The sequence below is a fragment of the Bubalus bubalis genome, chromosome 2 (genome assembly GCF_019923935.1).
Source record: "Bubalus bubalis isolate 160015118507 breed Murrah chromosome 2, NDDB_SH_1, whole genome shotgun sequence".
NCBI classification, from domain to species: Eukaryota; Metazoa; Chordata; class Mammalia; order Artiodactyla; family Bovidae; genus Bubalus; species Bubalus bubalis.
The window spans coordinates 35,137,969-35,157,296 of NC_059158.1; the positions used below are offsets into that span (position 1 = coordinate 35,137,969).

Sequence of the window (19,328 nt, forward strand, 5' to 3'; positions counted from 1 at the left end):
CTTTTCTTGCTTTGCTTATTGACCTTTTCTTTCCTTTTCTTGACTGGATTTGCCTAAGTTTTGTTTCTTTGCTTTTTTCTAAAGCGATGGAATTTACCAATTCTACATTTTTTTCATTTCAAATTTATTCATTTCAAAGCTGTACTCAGAATAGCCTTAAATTATTTCCTAAGTAATAAATGAAGTAAATTAAGCTACTGGCCTCAAGTTAGAATAAAATGAACTCTGTCCACGTTTTAGGTTTGTCTCATGTAAAGAACATGAAACCTTCCTAACTCAATCTTGTCTTATCTCTGTGGGAGACATATTTCACTGAAATTTATCTTACTAACTGATATATTTGTCTGCTTCAGTCTGGTTTGTGTTTTAATACTAGAATTCTTCCTTTGTTGTATGTATTGTGTTTTATCTACCTCTTAGGATATGCTTTTTAATTTTACTTGTGTCTCCTTTGTTTTGGGCTTCCCAGGTGACTCCGTGGTAAAGAATCCACATGTCAATTCAGGAGACACAGGTTTGACCCCTGGGTCAGGAAGATCCCCTGGAGAAGGAAATCGCAACCCACTCTGATACTCTTGCCTGGGAAATCCCATGGACAGAGGAACCTGGTGGGCTATAGTCCATGGGGTCACAAAGAGTCAGACGCAACTGAGTAGCACGTTTATCCTTTATTACTTTTTAAAATCTTGAATCTATTTACCTAATTATCACCTTTTTTTCATCATTTTCATCTCACTGTCCATTTTCCTCTGATTCTGAGAGCATCTCAACTGCATGCTATTGATTAGATTAACTACTGCTGATTCAGCTCCTTAAAGGGTATACTGGAAACCGTATTCTGCCATTGCATTTTTTTTTTCCAGTGACCTGAGGGTTTTTTTTTTAATTCATTTTTTAATTACTGGAATATAACTGCCTTACAATGTTGTGTTAGTTTCTCCTGTACAACAATGCGAATCAGTTGTATGTACACATATATTCCCTCCCTCATGAGCCTCCCCCCAACCCCATCCCACCGCTGTAGGTCATCACAGAGCGCTGAGCTGAGCTCCCTGTGCTGTTTAGCAGCTTCCTCCTTGCTCTCTACGTCACACATGGTTGTGTATATACTATTGCATGTTTTGTCTCCTCACACTCCTTCATTATCTCAGCCAGTCTTCTTTTTACTTCTTCACTCTTCTCATTCAGCTTCCTTTTTATCTCAGTCTGGTACGTCTCATCGGATGTTTCCATCTCAGGGTTCATAAAGTGCATGTCTTTTTGATATTTTTGAGGAGGAAAAAAAAAAAGATCCTGCCATCAAAAATTCACTTTTCCAGCAGTATTCCAAGGAAGGAATGGCAAGACCTTAATAACGAAGTCATGGACAATGAGATATAAGGGGAGGGAACAGATACAAGGGCAATTAAGGGGATGGTAATAATTGGAGAAATGGGGAAAAAAAACAAATCTAGACAGCTGGCAGTACTCAATACATCAATAAAGTATACACCAATAAAGAGTGACAACATATGTCAACGTGCCTGCCCCTGAAGCTTGCCTCCCAGGAATAAAGGCTACATCGCAATGCCCCTGAACAAACTTTCCTTCATTAACCCCTTGTCATAGCTTCCCAGGTGATGCTAGTGGTAAAGAATCCGCCTGGCAATGCAGGGGACAGAACAGACATGGGTTCAATCCCTGAATCGGGAAGATCCCCTGGAGGAGGGCAAGGCAACCCACTCCAATGTTCTTGCCTTGAGAAACCCATGGACAGAGGAGCCTGACGGGCTATGGTCCATGGGGTTGCAAAGAGCTGGACACGACTGAAGCCACTTAACACGCATGGCTCTATGAGGTGGATATTACCACTTTCATCCTGCAGATTAGGAACACTGCTTCCAGGGCTCAAATTCTGGTTTTGGGAATCCAAGAATAACTTGAACAACCACTGAGCATCTGGGAAAACAAAGGTCAGGAATTGGACCTATCCTACCAAGCTCAGCATTTTGTTTGGGAGAAACAAAAAGAACACAGCTGATAGAATGGAAAATAAAACGGAGCAGGTCATTCAGAGCGCCACGGTGTGGAAGAGAGGACATCCCAGAGATCAGGCGAAAAGATCCTGGGGGGCGCTGGGCTACGATCCTCCCAAGTTACCTGGAACAACCCTGGCTTCTGAGGGTTGTCTGGGCATAATCATGGATAAGGCCCCAGGCTGGATGATAAATTCTTCAGTCACCCTAGCAATGCCTTACTTTTGAATCACGTTTGCCAGTTTTCACATGTTAACCTGTGTGATTTTCCCCAGCCAGTGATTCAGAAGTTTGATGAGAGCTATAAACTTCCTCCCCAGAAAAATAACATACATACAGAATGTTGTACCCAACTTTGATATAGTTCTAATCCTTTGACAGAGCAGCTCCATTTCTGGGAATTTACCCTTCAGGTATATAAGCATAAGGGCATAGATACAAGGATATTTATGGTGGCCTGGTTTACCAGAGCAAACCCTCAGAGACAGCCTATAGTCCATCAGTAGGGGACAGCACTTGCTTTAGGCCAGGCTTCTCCCGAAAATCTATAGGAGCCTTCCTGGCCCCGCTTGTGCCCCCAACTAAGCCAGGTCCCAGGGGAGGAAGAGACACGAGCAAACTCGCAGGAAGCTAACTAATGAATTGTAAGTGTGTGTTGTCTTTGGCCGGGGCAGTCTGGCCAGGCTCAGGGGGCTTCTGGGCAAACATTTTTCATATTTTAGCAGCTGGCCTCTGCCCAAGGCAGTCAGAAGTTAAGTAAGTTTTGAATGAGCAGCGCCCATCCTCTCCCTGGCCCCAAGAATTCTTAACAAGTCTCGAAGACAGCAGCCTCCAGCAAACCCATCGCCGGTTGCCTTAAATATCACTCACCCTTTACTACATTTAATGAATGCAAATGATTCAGCAACAAAACACTTAGCCTGGAGTGAAATCCACCTTTGTGTGGCTGGTTTCTCCAACTTAGAGCCCAGCTCAGACAGGGCCCTACCAGGGCAGGCGGCCAGCCCCGCAGACCCCAGGGTGCCCAGGCTAGCCCAGGCAGACCCCTGCACACGCCAGGCCTGGGAGCAGGATCCAGGAAGTGTTCAGCAGAAGAGAAGACCCCCCCCCCACCCCTCCCCACCGCCTGCCCCGCCTCCCCACCCCATCCCCTGCACCTCACCCACCATCCCAACCACCAGATGCAGACCCTCACAACTCCGCCTCTTTACGACTCTGGCTCCAGGGCAGAGGAAAGTGTGAGCGGAAAAACAAAAGGTATTTCTTTGATCTAACGAAAGGGGCTGGTCCCAGGCACCTCAAAGGCCTGTCCGGTCACCACACTTCCTGCATTCAAGGGCACTTCACCACCCCCCCCACACAAACACACACGCCCACCCCCTTTTCACCTGATGCCAGGTATCAGAAGAACCTGAAAAGCTCCCTTGGACCGGCGCCCTCCTCCACAGACTGCATGGAAGCAACAAAAACAGAGACAGTGTAAATAACCCAATTTACACCCTGTTTTCAGAGTTCTCTTTTGGCAGCAAAAACTGAAAGCAATTTGTCCGGAGCCTAAGAGCAACGTTTAACTAATTTACTTCCAACCTGGGGCTCAGGGGGATTTGCTGCCCCGTCAGCCTGATCAACACCTCTCTCCACGGCTGAGGCAGTGGCCTGGCCCAGAACAGGCAGCTGTTAATTCAGCTGCCACAGCCATCACCCCCAAGGCCAGCAGCTGGCAGGAGCCCCATGGAGGTCCACGCAAGTCCTCTCGAGGCTTCTCAAACTGGACAACTGGTTACACTCAGGGCAATACCTGCAGGTATTGGTCTGGGTGACTCAGACGCAAAAAGGGCTTCAAAGAATCTGTTGACCTGGTTTGAAAAGAACCACTGCCTCCCCAGAAGAAAACTCATGTTGAGTTTCAGAGTTTTATAAAAATGTTTTTTTATCATCAAAAATGCCCTGAAAGAGAGCACTGGAATTGTCTTAACCTCAATGCCCTTTTGATTATGCAAGGCACATCATCTGTGCCTTGAATAATTCCCCAAACAGACTTCCCAGGTGGTCCAGTGGTTAAGAATCTGCCTGCCAATGCAGGGGACTGGATCCCTAGTCTGGGAAGATCCCACACGCCGTGGAGCAACTAAGCCCGTGCACCACAACCACTGAAGCCCACGTGCCTAGCTCCCGTGCTCCACAAGAGAAGCCGCGGCAGTGAGTAGCCCCCGCTCGTAGCAACTAAGACCCAGCACAGCCGATAAATAAATAACATTTCCGAAAGAAGAAGAGCCCTCACTCCATGGAGAGGCTGGGTCCCTAGACCCGGGAACTTTTTGAGTTCTCTTCCAGGCAAGCTTTTAATCAGCCCCTTTCCCAACTGGGCACACCCACCAAGGGTTAAATTTCTGGGCGACCACACAGAAAGAACACGTTCTGAAACCCCTATAAGGTGGAGTGCCTAAAACACGTATCTACGCAGCAATCTATTAAAAAAGAGAAAAAAGAAAAAAAGCTTTGCTCTAGACATCCACTAACACATACAAAAGGGACCTATCTTGCTCTTTTCCTGTGCCATCCAAACCCCAACTCGACAGCCAATCCATCCCACCATCAGATGAACCAGAATCCAGCAAAGAAAGAACTCCCCAGCCTCAGGCCACTTGTGTCCTGAGCGGGAATGGCACACACCGCCCCCTCCCTCCATGATTGGGTAGCACAAAGCAGAATGATGAGCGCCAGCTGTCTCCACAAAGCTTCGATCAACGCAGTGCAGCTGTGCTGCTGGGCGGCTCTGTGGGTCCCTCGCCTGCCCCACTCAGGTCCCCATCCTCTGTGCTAGTGGCTCAGTCGTGTCTGACCCTGTGCATCCCTACGGACTGTGGCCCACCAGGCTCCTCTGTCCATGAGGATTCTCCAGGCCAGAATACTGGACCGGGGTTGCCGTGCCCTCCTCCAGGGGATCTTCCCCACCCAGAGACTGAACCTGGGTCTCCCACGTTGCAGGCAGATTCTTTACCATCTGAACCACCAGGGAAGCCCTCCCCATTCTTTGAGCACCTGGGATTTACTGGGTCCCCCCTCTCTGGTGCTTCTCCATGTCCTTGGCTTGTTCATTACCCTCTTCTAGTTCTATCTTAGTTTGCTTACCAGACAATCCATTCCTGGAGTGAGTCTCCACCCAGGAATAGCTCAGCATTTTCATGCCTTTTTTTTTTTTTTTTTTTTTTTTTGACCACTCAACTTGTGGGATCTTAGTTCCCTGACCAGGGATCGAACCCAGGCTCTAGCTGTGAGAGTGCAGAGTCCCAGCCACTGGACAGCTCGGGAATTCCCAATTCAGCCTTTTTCAATGGAGACTCTAAGGAAATTATCTGGTGGTCCAGGGGTTGGGACTCCGTGCTTTCACTTCCCTGGGGCTGGGCTTGATCCCTGGTTGGGGAACTGGGCTCTCTGTTTGCTGTGTCATGCGGCTAAATAAGTAAATGGAGACTCAACCATCAGAGAGGTATTTTCTTTCCACAAGAGACTGTTTGTCCTCTTAAGGATGGCTACCTCCTCTTCTGGATCTCTTTTGCTTTTTAAAGGATTTAGAAGTCCCCCAACCACTCCCTTCTACATTACCTAGCATGAAGCCTTCTGCCTTAAGCAGTCTTAGTTATTTATGCGCCAGGCTAAAAAAGAAAACAGTTTCTATTTAAAGTTACTAATAGACAGGAAGCAAAAGCAGGTCTATAACTAAATCACCCCTATCCCATTCTAACTACCTTTTATCAAGTATCTACTATGGGACAAAGTCCTTCCCATACACTGAACTTCACAGATGTCACTGATTTTGAGACACACCATTATATATGTTCCGCCAAAAGGGAACATTACATAATAATTATCTTACCACCCAATCTGAAAGAAGCAAAACTGGGGAGAACTCAAAGTTCATGAAGTTCAGTACTATCTCACTTAACTCTCACAAGAACTCGAATGGTATCGGTATTACCATCCCCATCTTCCAAAAGAACCTGAGGGCTCAGAAAGGTGACATGAACTCTCTAAGGTCTCTCAGGGAGCAAGCTACGAAGCCAGAACTCAATGCCTGAACACATTTCTGAATTTCCCTGGGAGTTCGGGCATGCCGGGGGCGGGCAAGGGGGAGACAGCCAGGGTTCAGACAGACCAGCCTTGGTCAAGCTGCCCATCAAGGGCAAACAACACTTGCTTGGCTGACTCCTAAAATCAGGGTTTTTTGCAATTGCATCTTCACAGATCCTACTTCCAGAAACAAAAGGAAAACAGGTTTCCCTAGCTCCTTCCTCACAAAACTGGCTGGAAATGGAGGGGGGGCGGCGGCGGGGGAGCCCTCAGCCAACTTGTTATACATAAAGCACATTTAATGAGCCTTTCAAGCTCTGGGAGTAGGAGAAGGAGAGGTTCATTGGAAATCTGATACTTTGGCAGCCAAGTGAGAGGGGCAAGGCCCTGCGCATCAGCCCTGGGGGATAAACACTATCCCCAGCCCCTTTGTCTGCCAGAAGGAGATACTTCCTGGGGGGCAGGAGGCAGCAATGCTTTTTATGGTGAAGCCCACCTAACAACAACCCTCCACTGGAGACCTGGTTGGGGCCTCTGGACAACCCACCTAACCATAAACCCTCTGTGCTCTCCCAAACCTGCTGGGGTCCCTCTTCCCACAAATACCTGTGACCGTCATAAACGCCCTTCAACAACCCCCGTTTACTGCCCAGCCTGCCTGCTGCTAAATGAGGGCATTTGTTTCAAATTTGCAAATACCCAGAGCGCTGGAAACCTAAGTCCACTCCTAAAATGAAATGTTCTGCATTCCTCCCAGCCCGAAGCCCCGCGCTTCAAAAGCTGCAAGAGGCCCTGGCTGTTTACTCACTGGTGGGGCTATTGGGAGAGGCATTTCCCCGCTCCCTGAGGAGGCAGCTTTGATCCCGGCCGGGTGGGAAGGGGACGGAGGGAGGTGCCATCCTAGCCTGGGCCGGGCCGGGCCCAGGCTCTCCTGCCGCCTTTCTGGGTCGCCGCTGGCAGATTGGGGGGTGGCGGGGGGGGGGGGGGTGGCGGGGGAGGCGTCGGTGGGAAAGTGAGTCTCAGGGGGAGGCTCAAGTGGAGGATTGAAGGAGACAGAGCAGGCTGGCTCAGCAGGACCTCGGAGCCCATCTTCAAAAGGCCCTCGAAACAAAGGTAAAGTGTATGGAGGCTGAGAAGCACCCCAGCCTCTCACACAGAAATAAAGGGGCGAACTCCCCATCTAGGACACCAAGCCACTCAGGATACTACACTGGGGGCTGGGTGCAGTGTGTGTGTTTACTAAATAAAAGCCTTTTGTTTTAAGGAGTTTTCAGAAAGCGGGTGGCGGTAAAGAGAAGACAAGAGATCCTCCTCCAGTCCCCCAGGGCTGTTCCAGGGCACAGCATTCCCCCTCCTCCCCAAGCTCCTCCTGCACCAGCCTGAACCCGAGGGTGGAGGAGGAGCCCGGATTGCAGAAGGCAAAGCTGCCGGCAAGTTGGGCATTTTTTAAATTGGTCACTTTAACAATCGGTTTAATCTGCTAAATTAACCAGATAAAATGATTTTGCTATTTGTAGCTGGAGCTCCAAGACCAACAGCATTTCCTGACCGCCCCCCACACCCCACCGCCGACCCCCAAGACCGTAAGACAACCGTTTTCTTTGTCCGTGATGTGTTTTGTTATTCAGGTGGCTGGAAGTGAACTTGGGATCACAAATGCCATCCGGGCTCATCACCTCTCTATGGAACCGCCGGCTTGAAGGAGACTCTTTCTTCTCCCAGGCAGGAGACAGCTCAGCCTTGTGGGTTTTTGCTTTTTTTAAATAGATGAGCTGTACCAGAATCAGAACACCGAAGTGTCCTTTGCACCCTCCGTGATAGCACGTAAGTTAAGGACTTCAGAAGCAGAAGAACAAACTCAGCAAGATGGCCAAGCGTGGTCAACAGTTCAGACAAAGCAAGATACACCTGGCTCCAAAGGACTTACGTCTCCCAGGGTGTCAGAGGTCATTGTCCAACCTCTTCTGAAAGCCCTCAAGAATTCAAAGACTTGCCTCCAAAGTCAGAAACGGAAGGGAAATCTACATCCGTCATTTCCCTACCACGTGCAGGGCACAGGCACATCTTTCCATATAAAAGACATTAGAGGCGGTAAAGTCAGAGCAGAGATGATTGTTACCACCTACGTGGTCTCTGCCGCAGCATAAGCCAGTGTGCAGCTCTCAGCAGGCATACCAGTCTGGAATGTGGCAGCACAGCTGCAAGCCAGGGCCTGTAACTGCCCGTGACCTTCCAGAAGCACCAGGGGGAAGCGACTCAGGACTCCTGGGTTCAAGAGAAAAGCTCGAATCCTGGGGATGCAGGCACACCATTCTGGACTTCCAGAATACATACAGTCTGATCATGACTCTAAAAACTTTAAGGCGTATACAAATCTCTGAATGGGCCATTGAAAACTTTAACCTGGGGCTTCCCTGGTGGTCCAGTAGTTAAGAATCCGCCTTGCGATGCCGGGGACACAGGTTCAATCCCTGATCCAGGAAAATCCCACATGCCATGGGGCAACTAAGCCCATGCACCATGAGTACTGAGCCTGTGCTCTGGAGTCCTAGAGCCACAACTACTGAGCCCACACACTGCAATTATTGAAGCCTGTGCTCCCCAGAACCCAGGCTCCACCACAAGAGAAGTCATTGCGATGAGAAGCCTGTGCACTGAAACTAGACAGTAGTCCCGGATCTCTGTAACTGGAGAAAACCTGCATGCAGCAACAAAGACCTAGCGCAGCCAAAACTAAATAATTTTTTTTTCAAAAAAAGAACACTTTAACCTGGCTGTTTTGTAATAAAAAAGGGGGCAGGAGTGGGGGCGGGGAGACTAGCAATCCTGAATGCTGTGGCCCAACAGCTCTCACTGCTCGGCAAGGGCTTCTCAAGTTGAGGCCAGAGAGGTAGGTGGGATGTGGCCAAGGTCACACGAGCAATCTGGGGCAAATGTGGAGCAGGGTCCATACCTCCCAGGTGCCACCCTGGTGTTCCTAACAAGTGTCCCCGCCTAGGAGGGGGGACACCCCCAGGGACCCAGAACTAGGTTTCCGTTATTGACACACTCCCTCTGATTCTAGCAGGACTGCCTCTAAACCCACCCAGAGAGTTATCCTGGCTGCAAAATCCACTCCCCAACATTTACCTGGTTCCAAGGCACATGTGCAGCATTTCATAGCCTCGAGTGATGAGGTTCACACGAGGACATATGAGAGCCTGGGAACAGCTCTATTACTTATCAGCTCTGCAGTCCTGAGGGGATCACATTTTGTGCCTCAGTTTCTTTACTTGTCAAATGCCTCCCACCTCCACTCTTTGAGAAACAAACAAAAACCCAATCGCCCTCATCCTGGCTCTGAGCCTTCTTGATAGGATGGACTGTCAGTGTGGGTGAAAGCATTCTGTAAGCTGCAGAACTGGGTACAGCCATTGGTTATCACACATGGGGGCTATCCTAAAGCACACCCCACCCCTCTTCCCAGCTCCAAGCCTCCCTCCAGTAGCCCTCCCGTTCTGTGCAAAAGAAAAGCAGCCCCCCACCTGGACACTTGTTCCTCAAATACTGAGACAACCAGGTAAGGACTGCTGCCTTCCCATACTCAGATTAAAAACGCTCCCTTTTTTTTTTTTTTTTTCTCATAAGAACTCCCTCCCCAAACCTCTCATTCCCTTTGGCACCCAGGCAATTACACCCTAATTCCAGTCGATCGAGTCTAGACGCATCGGTGCCCACGCACTAGACACTCCTGAATAGAACGCAACCCTCGGATGAAAGCGCTCTCCCAACACCAAAGGCGAGGAGGACAATTTCACGCTGTGCGGCAGAAGCACAAGGAGTGGTAGATGGCAAGGCTGTGCTGGCCTCAAAGGTCACCACGGCAAGGTCCGGCAAGGGCTTGTCAAGTTGAGGCCAGAGAGGTAGGTGGGATGTGCCCAAGGTCACACAAGCAATCTGGGGCAAATGTGGAGCAGGGTCCACACCTCCTGGGTGCCACCGTGGTGTTCCTAACAAGTGTCTCAGCCTAGGAAGGGGGAACACCCCCAGGGACCCAGAACTAAAGCCCAGCAAGACCTAGGGTCCATCTTTGCAAATAAAGTGATATCACTTCTACTGCAGGAATTCCTCTCAATCAGGAATGCCCACACATTTACCTGGGGCTGTGGGAGGCCCCGGGGTCCCCTGGGACAGAGGACATGAAAAGAAAGGTAAGCATGGAGCTCCTTAATGAAATGAGAAATCAACTCAGCAGCATTTCTTCCCCGAAGACAGCCAGCCTTCTGCATCAACTATCACATCAGGCTAGAAGCCTGCAAGGCAGCAAAATCCTCCAGCGGGGAAGGAGCCCAGAAACAGGCTGAGACCTCAGCAACCGCAAACATATACTGTGGAGTGGGCACACCACTGCGGGCTCAGCCCCCTAGGCTTCTCCTATTGTACGTTCTGAGCAGCAGTGCCCCACCCCACCACCACAGGAGGCGGGAGAACAGCAATGAAAAGGGCTCATCTGAAACATATTGTTAGAATAGAGGTCATCAAAATCATCTTGGCCCACCAACTGGGAAGCAAAGAAGGACTTGTTGCGAGGATTTTTCTTCAATGGGACAGTCATGTACGGCGTTACAGGTTGCGCACTGCTCAAATGCCTAGTCAAGGGCGTTAATACTGAAATACTGCCTGTGCTCCACATGCCAAAGCCCTGCATCCTGGTGCAGGGCTGCAGTTACCTGGAGGAAGGGCGTCTATTTCTAATCTGCACAAAGACACCTTATGAGCTAGCTGCTAGGACACCCCAGCAGTCCCAAGAGCAGACAAGCATTCTCTTCACTGCCCCCCCAAACCACCACCAACCCAAGGAGGGGACAAAAGAGAGACAGTGTGTCTCCAGGAGCAGGGGCTGTGCCCACTGTGGCCACTGTAACCTCCCCCCACAGGGAGACCACACCACACCTCAGGAACCTCCCGCACGGTTCTCATAAACGTTCCCACAAGTTAGACAGAGTAACTGCCTGGGGAAACCCCAACACCATCCTGCGATGATAAAAGCCCTCCCCTGGGTATTATAGAAGTCTGCCTCGTCCACAAGCAGCACAGTTCACTCCCTGGAAGGAATTCAGCAGGCCAAGGGAGATGGTGTAGTCTAAAGTAGACCAGCACTGGCCACCCTGGAGAGAATCCACTACCGGAACACGGGGAGGAAGAGTGCCCACCAGGAAACACAAAGGGGCTGTGCCCACATTTCTGACCTGCCGCTGGAATATGGAGACCCATTTAGAAAATCTGCTCGAGAATGAGAAAACTATTTCTACAGCTGTCATTCAAGAGTGACTAGGTCGAGCCCTCGCAGGCCGCTCTAGAGACGGGGACTGGAAAGAAAGGCCGACACCTTAAAGGCAGACAAAAGGTTAGGACCGTCTCTGGGAAGAGACAGCAGGGGTGACCAGAGGGGCTGCTTCCCTGAGTCAACCACCTTCACAGCCGGGAGCGCTACCCCCTAACTTCCAGGCGGGCAAGCAGGCGTCAGCATCACTTGCATTTTGCACATGAGTTAACTAAAGCTTGGCAAAGTTAAATAACCAGCTCATGGTCATGTGTGTGCTGTGCTCAGTCGCTCAGTTGTTTCTGACTCTGTGAGACCCCATGGACTGTAGCCCACCAGGCTCCTCTGTCCATGGGATTCTCCAGGCAAGAATACTGGAATGGGTTGCCATTTCCTCCTCCAGGGGATCTTTCCAAGCCAGGGATTGCACCTGCGTCTCTTATGTCTCCCGCACTGGCAGGCAGCAATGAGCCACGGGTGTCACTTCTCTTCCTTTACCATGTGTGATATTAGCAGAGAAGCACCCACGTTTTCAGACGCCTGATCCAATCAATGTCTTTCCATCATTCTGATTGGTCACAGTGGACTACAGCTACCAGCAAAGTGAATCCTCTCTCCTCTCTGAAGCCCTCCCACTCCCCCATTTGCTTCTGCGTGGTGAACTCACCTTCCTAAACACTCTGGAACGTTCTTCCATCTATTGCACCCTTGACCAAGTGTTGTCTCTCATACTTCATCTGATTTTCATCATCTTGTCTCCTTCCTACCCCACCTGAGACACCTCCATAGAAGACACCCTGAAACTGAACTGAGCCCATCCTAAGTCCCTCAGCATTAATACCAACCTCTTTTTTATCACCACACCTCCACTTTATCTTGTTTTTAATATTTATTTATTTGGATGCGCCAGGTCTTAGCTGTGGGATCTTTAGTTGTGGCATTCAAACTCTTAGTTGCAGCATGTGGGATCTAGTTCCCTAACCAGGGCCCCCAGCATCGGGAGTGCAGAGTCTTAGCCACTGGACCACCACCAGGGAAGTCCCCCCACCTCCACTTTAGACTGACAAATTCTCCTTGTGGCTATGCACTGGTTCTCAAACTTGAGTTTAGGTAAGAATCTCCTGGAAAGCTCTTTTAAAATGCAATTTCCTTTTGAGACTTGAGCTATGTGACTGGATTGATCATTCAAAAAACACAATGTAGGGGACATCCCTGTTCCCTGAAGGCCCAGTGGTTAAGACCCTGTGCTTCCAATGCAGGGGGGCACGGGTTCGATCCCTAGTCAGGGAATTAGGATCCCATAAGTTGCTCAGTGTGGCCAAAAGATTTTTTTTTAATGTAATCTAACAAATGAGAAAGTAAACTACATGTTCTGGCTCCCCCACCACAACGATTCTGATGGGCAAACCTGCAGTAAGGCTCAGGCAACTCAAATTTTAAGCAGTACCTCTGGTTACCTGCCCTCCCACTATATTCCCCGATGGACTCTGGACTGCATTTTTGAGAAACACACACAAATGCCCATCTTCTTAACATGTGATTCCCAATCCCTACCCCCGTGACTCAGGACCCAGTTATCAGAAGTTACCTACACACCTAAGCCAGCAGGGGCATGTCCGGTGCATTAGGGTCTAAGCTTCTGGCAGGAGACCTGGAGTCTGCAGGTTGCAGACCTGGGACCTGGGAGACTGCGTCCCACTCACCTGTGCGTTCACTCGGAGTTAATGCACACAGGGACACGAGAGCTCGGGGACTCCAAACCGAGCTGCAAGAGGGGAGAAGGCACCCGCAGAGGTTAGCCCTTTGGACACGGCTTCCTCCCTGCCCCACAGCTGCCCCACAGTGTAGCATTACTGGGAGGGAAATGGCCTGAACTCCGAGAAGAAAAGAGGATGGAAAAAGTGACATACTACAGAGGGCTTCCTCAAACCACTGATTAGCTGGAGCAGCTCCTGTGCCAGCCAGCTCCACCAAAGTGCCAGGGGGCTCGGCAGGGCTGACTGTGCATTGAGCAGTTAACTCAGAGAACCCCAAGGCAGGACCTGCCCCCAGCCACCATGGCAGAAGCCCCACACCCTCGGGACAAAGGACCAGACAGCTGGGGGGCGGGGGGTGGCACAGGACTCAAGGAGGGAGAGAGACAAACCAGCAGCTTGTGGGCGAGGCCAGCGCCCGCTCCCGCGGCCCCACCACGTGGCTCCGCCAGGGCCACAGAGCAGAGAGGTATGTACTGAGGTTAGGGAGAGCTGAGGGAGGCTCAGGGACACAGGCCAAGGATACCCAACCCGGTTTAATGACCCTTTCTTCCATCAGGGACTCACCAAAGACTGAAGCCCTGGCCCCACACTGCTCTTGGCTCAAATATTAGAGTCTGAACTGGCCACTCTCCTTCACAGAAGCTGCCACTGGCTTAAACACACACACAACGCACCCAAACCCGCCTCACTCCAAAGTATGAAATCCTCCAAAACTTTTAACAACTACGACTGTTACAGCCTAGCAGAGACACTGCCTCCCTTTGTGAACCAAACGTGTTCCTGAAAAGTCCTCTACAGACCAAACTCCTGACGAACAAATCCGATTTCTCCACCGGCTCTTGTTGTGAAATGTTACATATGCTCCTCTAGGAAAAACTGAGGCTCCCCAAGGAACTGAACTTCACACTTAGTGTTGCAAACCCTCTGGAGTCACACCTTTAATGGACAAATGTCCTGGCAAAACCTAATTCAAACTCAGCCCAAAGGGAGGTCATTCTTAAGTGTACACACCATGCTGGAGAGTGTTCACATGAACTAAAAGTTACTTAAGGTCAGTCTTTAAATACCGTGCAAGATCTGGGGCCCATGCTTTGTACTGTTGCAACAGGAAGGCTCTGTCCCTTGAGTCTCTATGCAAGGAGGGATGCTGAGAGTAGACTCCTAGAACCTTCGGTGTGGTCACCTGGGAGCTTGCAGACTGAGGGGCTTCCTTGTGGTCCAGTGGCTAAGACTCCATGCTCCCAACGCAGGGGGCCCGGGTTCCATCCCTGGGCAGGGAGCGAGATCCCACATGCTGCAACTAAAGGAAAGGCTTTGCTGCAAAGGAAAGGCCCCACACATCACAATGAAAGTCGAAGAGTGGCCACAACTGACAGCTTGGCCCAGGTGAATATAAAATAAATTTTTTAAAAAAATAGAGAATGCTAATGCCACTTCTCTGTGGACCTTGTTTCGAGTGGCAAAGGTATAGGTAATCCAAGCCCCCACCAAGCTCACAGTGGTTGAGCTGTGGCCTTTCCAAGGCAGGTCAGTTTCCTACGTAGAGATGGATGCCCAAACCCAGAACTACTGGAGAAAAATCCTGCCATCAAAACTCAGAAAACTGCCACAAAGAATAGACAGCTCAGGGACAGGGAAGGAAGATCTATCAGGTGTCTTAGCTGGGTCACAGTAGAGCAGGCAACCCCAATCCAAAGCGGGGAAAAGGCACAAAGACCACCCCCCAACACACAGCCTAGCAGGAAATGGGGCTGCTTACCTCTGCCAATGGTCACTCTGCCCTGTACCCAAAAGCTTCATTCATTTTTTAATAAACCTAGATAAGGATCTATTATAAATAAGATATGGTAATGAATTCTACAGTAAGTAAATCCCTTCAGTAAGTTAAAAACCCAAGGGGGGCAAAAATATGGAAGATGGCTTAAGGGTCCAGAGGTTCTCCAAGCATTCACCTTCTAGCAGGAGAGATGGGGGGACAGCTTCGGGGAGGAAGTGGAGGTGGGGATGGGCACATACCAGATGGGCCAGAGAGGAAAGCAAGGTCTGCGAACCCCCGGGTGTTTTCGGGGATGGGAAAGAGACTAGCTGGGTTGAAACGGAGAGCTCCGGTAAGTGGAAAATGTTTATTGTTGGGGGCGACTGTAAAGCTGGAAAGGTATGCTCAGCACACCACAGGAGAGGGAAGCACAAGAAAGGGGCCCTTTATATACTTCATTACATTTAATCCTCAGCACAACTCCAGGAAGTAAGTCCCTTCAGAGAGGAGGCAAACTGTGAGGTCAAGAAGCCTGCCAGGGCCACAGGGCCTGTCAAAGGATCCGAGCTGCCGTACTGCCAAACACTTCATCCCCACGGCCTGGGCCCTCTCCACCACTCAACCCTGCTCTGAATGCCAGGAGTCTGACTAGATCCTTTGGCAAGCGATGGGCAGAGATTACCCGTGCCCGCCCGCCATACATCCCAACATCTGAGAAAAGCCCGTCACTGATAAATGGCCCGAATTACAGGCTGCATAATCTCAGGACAGAACAACTCAATCTCTCCAAAGAAACAAGAGCCTGGAGGAAAGAACCCAGAGACCAGGGTGGGAACAGGGATGGGTAATGACCGTAACCGACCATTCCGATGGTAGGGAGAAGCAGCCCAGGTTTCAAACATCAAGCCCTTTCCTCCTCCTCCTCCTCCACCATATTTATCACAATGGGGATCTCAAAGTTCAGAAAGCTCCTCAGCCCTTTACAGCATAATTACCCAAACTTCAAAATGGCCTAATCCACAAACCTAGCCAACCTAGGTCCCTTACTCTTACTTTATTAACAGTGGGGTCTCACTACCTCTCCAGCTGATTACACAATTTAACAATGAGATGGAAAAACCTACTGTAATCTATTTTTAAAAAAATCGTTGCCCCCTGAAGTCATGCTGTCCAGGGGTAGGTTAAGCCCCCTGGGTTTCACCAGAAGACAGACAGCAGGCGCCTCAGCCTCGGCAGAAACTGTTTACAACACACGGGCAGGGTCCACACCAAGACACATTTGGTGGAATTGATTTAAGGCTCTCATTAAAATGTTCCTTTGTTGAGCACAAGACATCTCCCCACCCCCAGAGGAGATTCCAGACCTCCAGTCCCCAGCCCGCAGCCTGCCCTAACTCCCCCCCACCAGGACCCCTCCCTCCGCTAAACACCAGTCACTGGATTAACATTGATTAACATCAGGGTTGTCTTCTCACGGAAGGAATTTAGCTTTCGTTGAATGTGAGCCCTGTCTCCACCAGAATCTCCCCCAGAACTCTAGAAACTTCAGCAGTGGAGGCAGCCCTATCTGGCACCCCACACACTGAAACCCCAACAGCCTAGGAAGACCTAGGAAGCCTGTGAGCTCCGGCTGCCAGCCCATATGGCTGGGCAGCCCCCCTCCCATACTGGCTGTGCAAAAACTTCCCTACTTCCTCTGGGAGCAGATGTGGGTTCTGCCATGAGCATGACCACCCCACACGGCAGAAGGAACACAGGGCAACAGAAGGAACACAGGGAGGCTCAGGGAACACCTCCTACTAACTCAGGGAACTTGTTCTTACCTCTCCTTTTACAACCCAGGGTGGGGGAGATGTTAAGTCCATCAACACCAAACCCCCTCAACAGCTGGCAGGCCAGGGAGACCTCAAAAAAGACAATTCTTTACCCACCCACCCCCCACCTCCAGCTTCCCAGTGGCCACTCTTCAGAGGAGGAGGAAAGTGATAAGCTAGGACCAGGTCTCCTGGGCACAGTCTCCCCAGAGAGGGCTGCTGCGAGGATCATCGCCAAGGATTTTGGGTTTTGTAAGGGGGGACGGGACGGGGCGGGGAGGCATACTTCCAGTCCAGAGTGTTTGGGGGTGTGCGGGTAGCTTGGCGCTTTGCTCCGAAGCACTTCAACACCTCAGTTGAGGACTCTCAGGTGTGACCAAGTCAGGAAATAAAGGCGGGGGTGGGGACGGGCGAGAAGTGGGTCGGGTCCAGTCGGCCCTAGAGATAGGGGCCACACCCTCATCAAAAGCCTGAGGCCCTACAAGAAGCCAGAATGAACTCTTTTTTTGCCTTTCTGCCTGTAGAAAGAAAGTTTCTTTCCTTGCTGGGGAGAGAGAGAATGAGAATTCAGGAAAGAGACAGAACCAACCCCGTCCGCACCTTTGCAGGCCGGCCATGCCCGATTTTGGCAGCGGCCTTCACACATTAGTCACCGCGACAGCCCGGGACTCTCAGCTCCTAGATCCGACTCCGGTCGGGAGTGGGCTCAGGGCTCGGGCCAGAGAGCTGGAGATGGGACGGCCCCTCACTCTTCCCCTTCTTCCGCCCTCGCCATCGGGGCGGTCCGGGATCCAGCCTGGCCCAGGAACTTGGAGGAGGGAAGCCGGGAGCGTCGGGCCGGCGTAGGTAACAAAGCTCCGTGCGCCCCGCGCACCGCAGGTCGGTCCCGCATCCGACCCCGGGCCGGCCTCCCTCACCTAGGCTCAGCCTGCCGGGGAGACCCCGCCTCCCCCACCGCCAACCACCGCGCTGCACCCCCTAACTGGGAGGTAGTCGCAGAGAAACGAGACACTGGAGCCCGGGAGTCGGCAACTCCCGGCAGTTTCCGAGCAAACTCTCGGCTCAGGCCGGGAAAACTCTGGGGAGGCTAGAGACGCGTCCTCGCGGGCGCGGGGCGAGAGGGGCCCCGGCCGAGTGCGCGGGGGCTTCGCCACCTCCCGGCGGCCAGGACCTCGCCCCCCAACCCCAGCGAGCCCCTGACCCACGAACGGTGTCTGCCCCGCCCCAGCCCACCTCCCCGGTGCCCTCTTCGGCCCTCGGGGCTCCCGCGGTTCCCCAGCTCGCCGGGACTCACCGCCCAGCAGCGGCAGCAGCAAGACGCTGAGCAGAGGCAGCCGGCAGGGGCTGCTCGGGGCTCCGCGCGCGGTTCCCATCGCGGTGGGATCGGGGAAGGGAGCGCGCGGGAGCACGGCGGGCTCGCGGTCAGCGATCCCCGGCGGGCCCAGGAGGCCGAGCGCACCGGAGCGCGGGCGCCGCTGCAGCAGCCGCAGCCGGAGCCCGAGTCCGAGCCGGAGGCGTCCTGAGCTCGAGCCGCGCGCGCCCCGTACCTCCGAGTCCTAGCGCGCCGCCGCCGCCGCCAAGCCCCGCCCCACGACGCCCCCTCCTCGCTTGGGCGCCGCGCGGCGCCCCGCCCCCTCGACGCCCCCTCCCCGCCGTGGTGGGGAGGAGCTCGTAGTTGGGGGAGGGGTCTGGAGATGAAGAATGGATGGAGTCGAGGAGACCCGGGGGAGTGTGGGGACCTGAGCGAGGTCGGAGAGCGGACGCTGCGCCTACCATCTCGTGTGCAGGGACTCAGGGGACCTAAAGGGACTTTTGTGATTCCGTGGCTCCTGGGGAAGATGGTTGGTTCTAGGCTTTCCTGAGGGCTCTGGCCAATAGTTCCCCCAAATTCTCTGGTGGGAGGGGAAAGGGTGGGCTCTGGCTCACTTTGTAGCAACCTGATATCTGGAGGATGATCTAGAACAGAATGGTGTCCTTGGTGTCCCCAAGCAAGGTAAACTGGATCTACCGTGGAGCCCCAGGAGAGAGGTAGCCTGGGGTCCAGTGCATGATGAGAGTCTGGTTTGGCTCTGGACCAGTCGGAACCCAAAGGTAGAGAGAGACTGGGCTCTCTGAACGGCGGACTGAAGGCTGTTAAACTGACAAATTCATCCCAAGTCCATCTCCAGCGGTCTGGGCCATGTCAGGGCATGGCCAAGTCTCCAGCTGTGGGGAGGCCCAGTACCGCCCTTGTTCCAGGCACCCCCCACCCCCCAGCGCCACCACCCCCACATTCTTTCTTTGTTGTGAAAGCAGCAAGGGGTGTAGGAGGCGGGTCAGGAGGAGTCAAGCTTTAGAAGATGGGCCCCAGCTGCTGCTGGGCCTCCAGGATCTGCTGAGAGGGGATGGATAGTAAGTGCCTCATCCCCCTCTGGCTCCGGAGGGCCCCCCAGGCCTTCTTAGACCTCCCTTCCCCCAAGCAGCTGGGAGGAGGAGGGGCCGCCACAGAGGGCCTCACAGGCCGGGAGCAGTGGCGCCAGGACTCCAGGGTCCTGCCACATGGCCGCCACATGTCCCTGACAAGCCAGTCCACAGCACCTTCTCCTTGGGTTGTGGGCCTCCCCCTTCCCCCAG

The 19,328-nt window shown here is 52.2% G+C and overlaps 1 protein-coding gene across 2 annotated transcripts in view; it reads right to left on the reverse strand.

Moving 5' to 3' along the window:
• Positions 1-18,289, reverse strand: part of PTK7 (protein tyrosine kinase 7 (inactive)) — a 64,258-nt gene extending 45,969 nt beyond the window's left edge. Inside the window, exon 1 of one of the 2 annotated variants that reach the window (XM_025269591.3) lies at positions 18,010-18,289. In XM_025269591.3, coding sequence (XP_025125376.2) covers positions 18,010-18,088 — 79 coding nt within the window. In that variant the 5' untranslated portion in view covers positions 18,089-18,289. Of the gene's footprint in view, positions 1-17,315; positions 17,377-18,009 lie in introns of those variants that run through there. The other variant, XM_044929831.2, reaches the window with a different exon arrangement.
• Between the last annotated feature and the right edge of the window lie 1,039 nt (positions 18,290-19,328).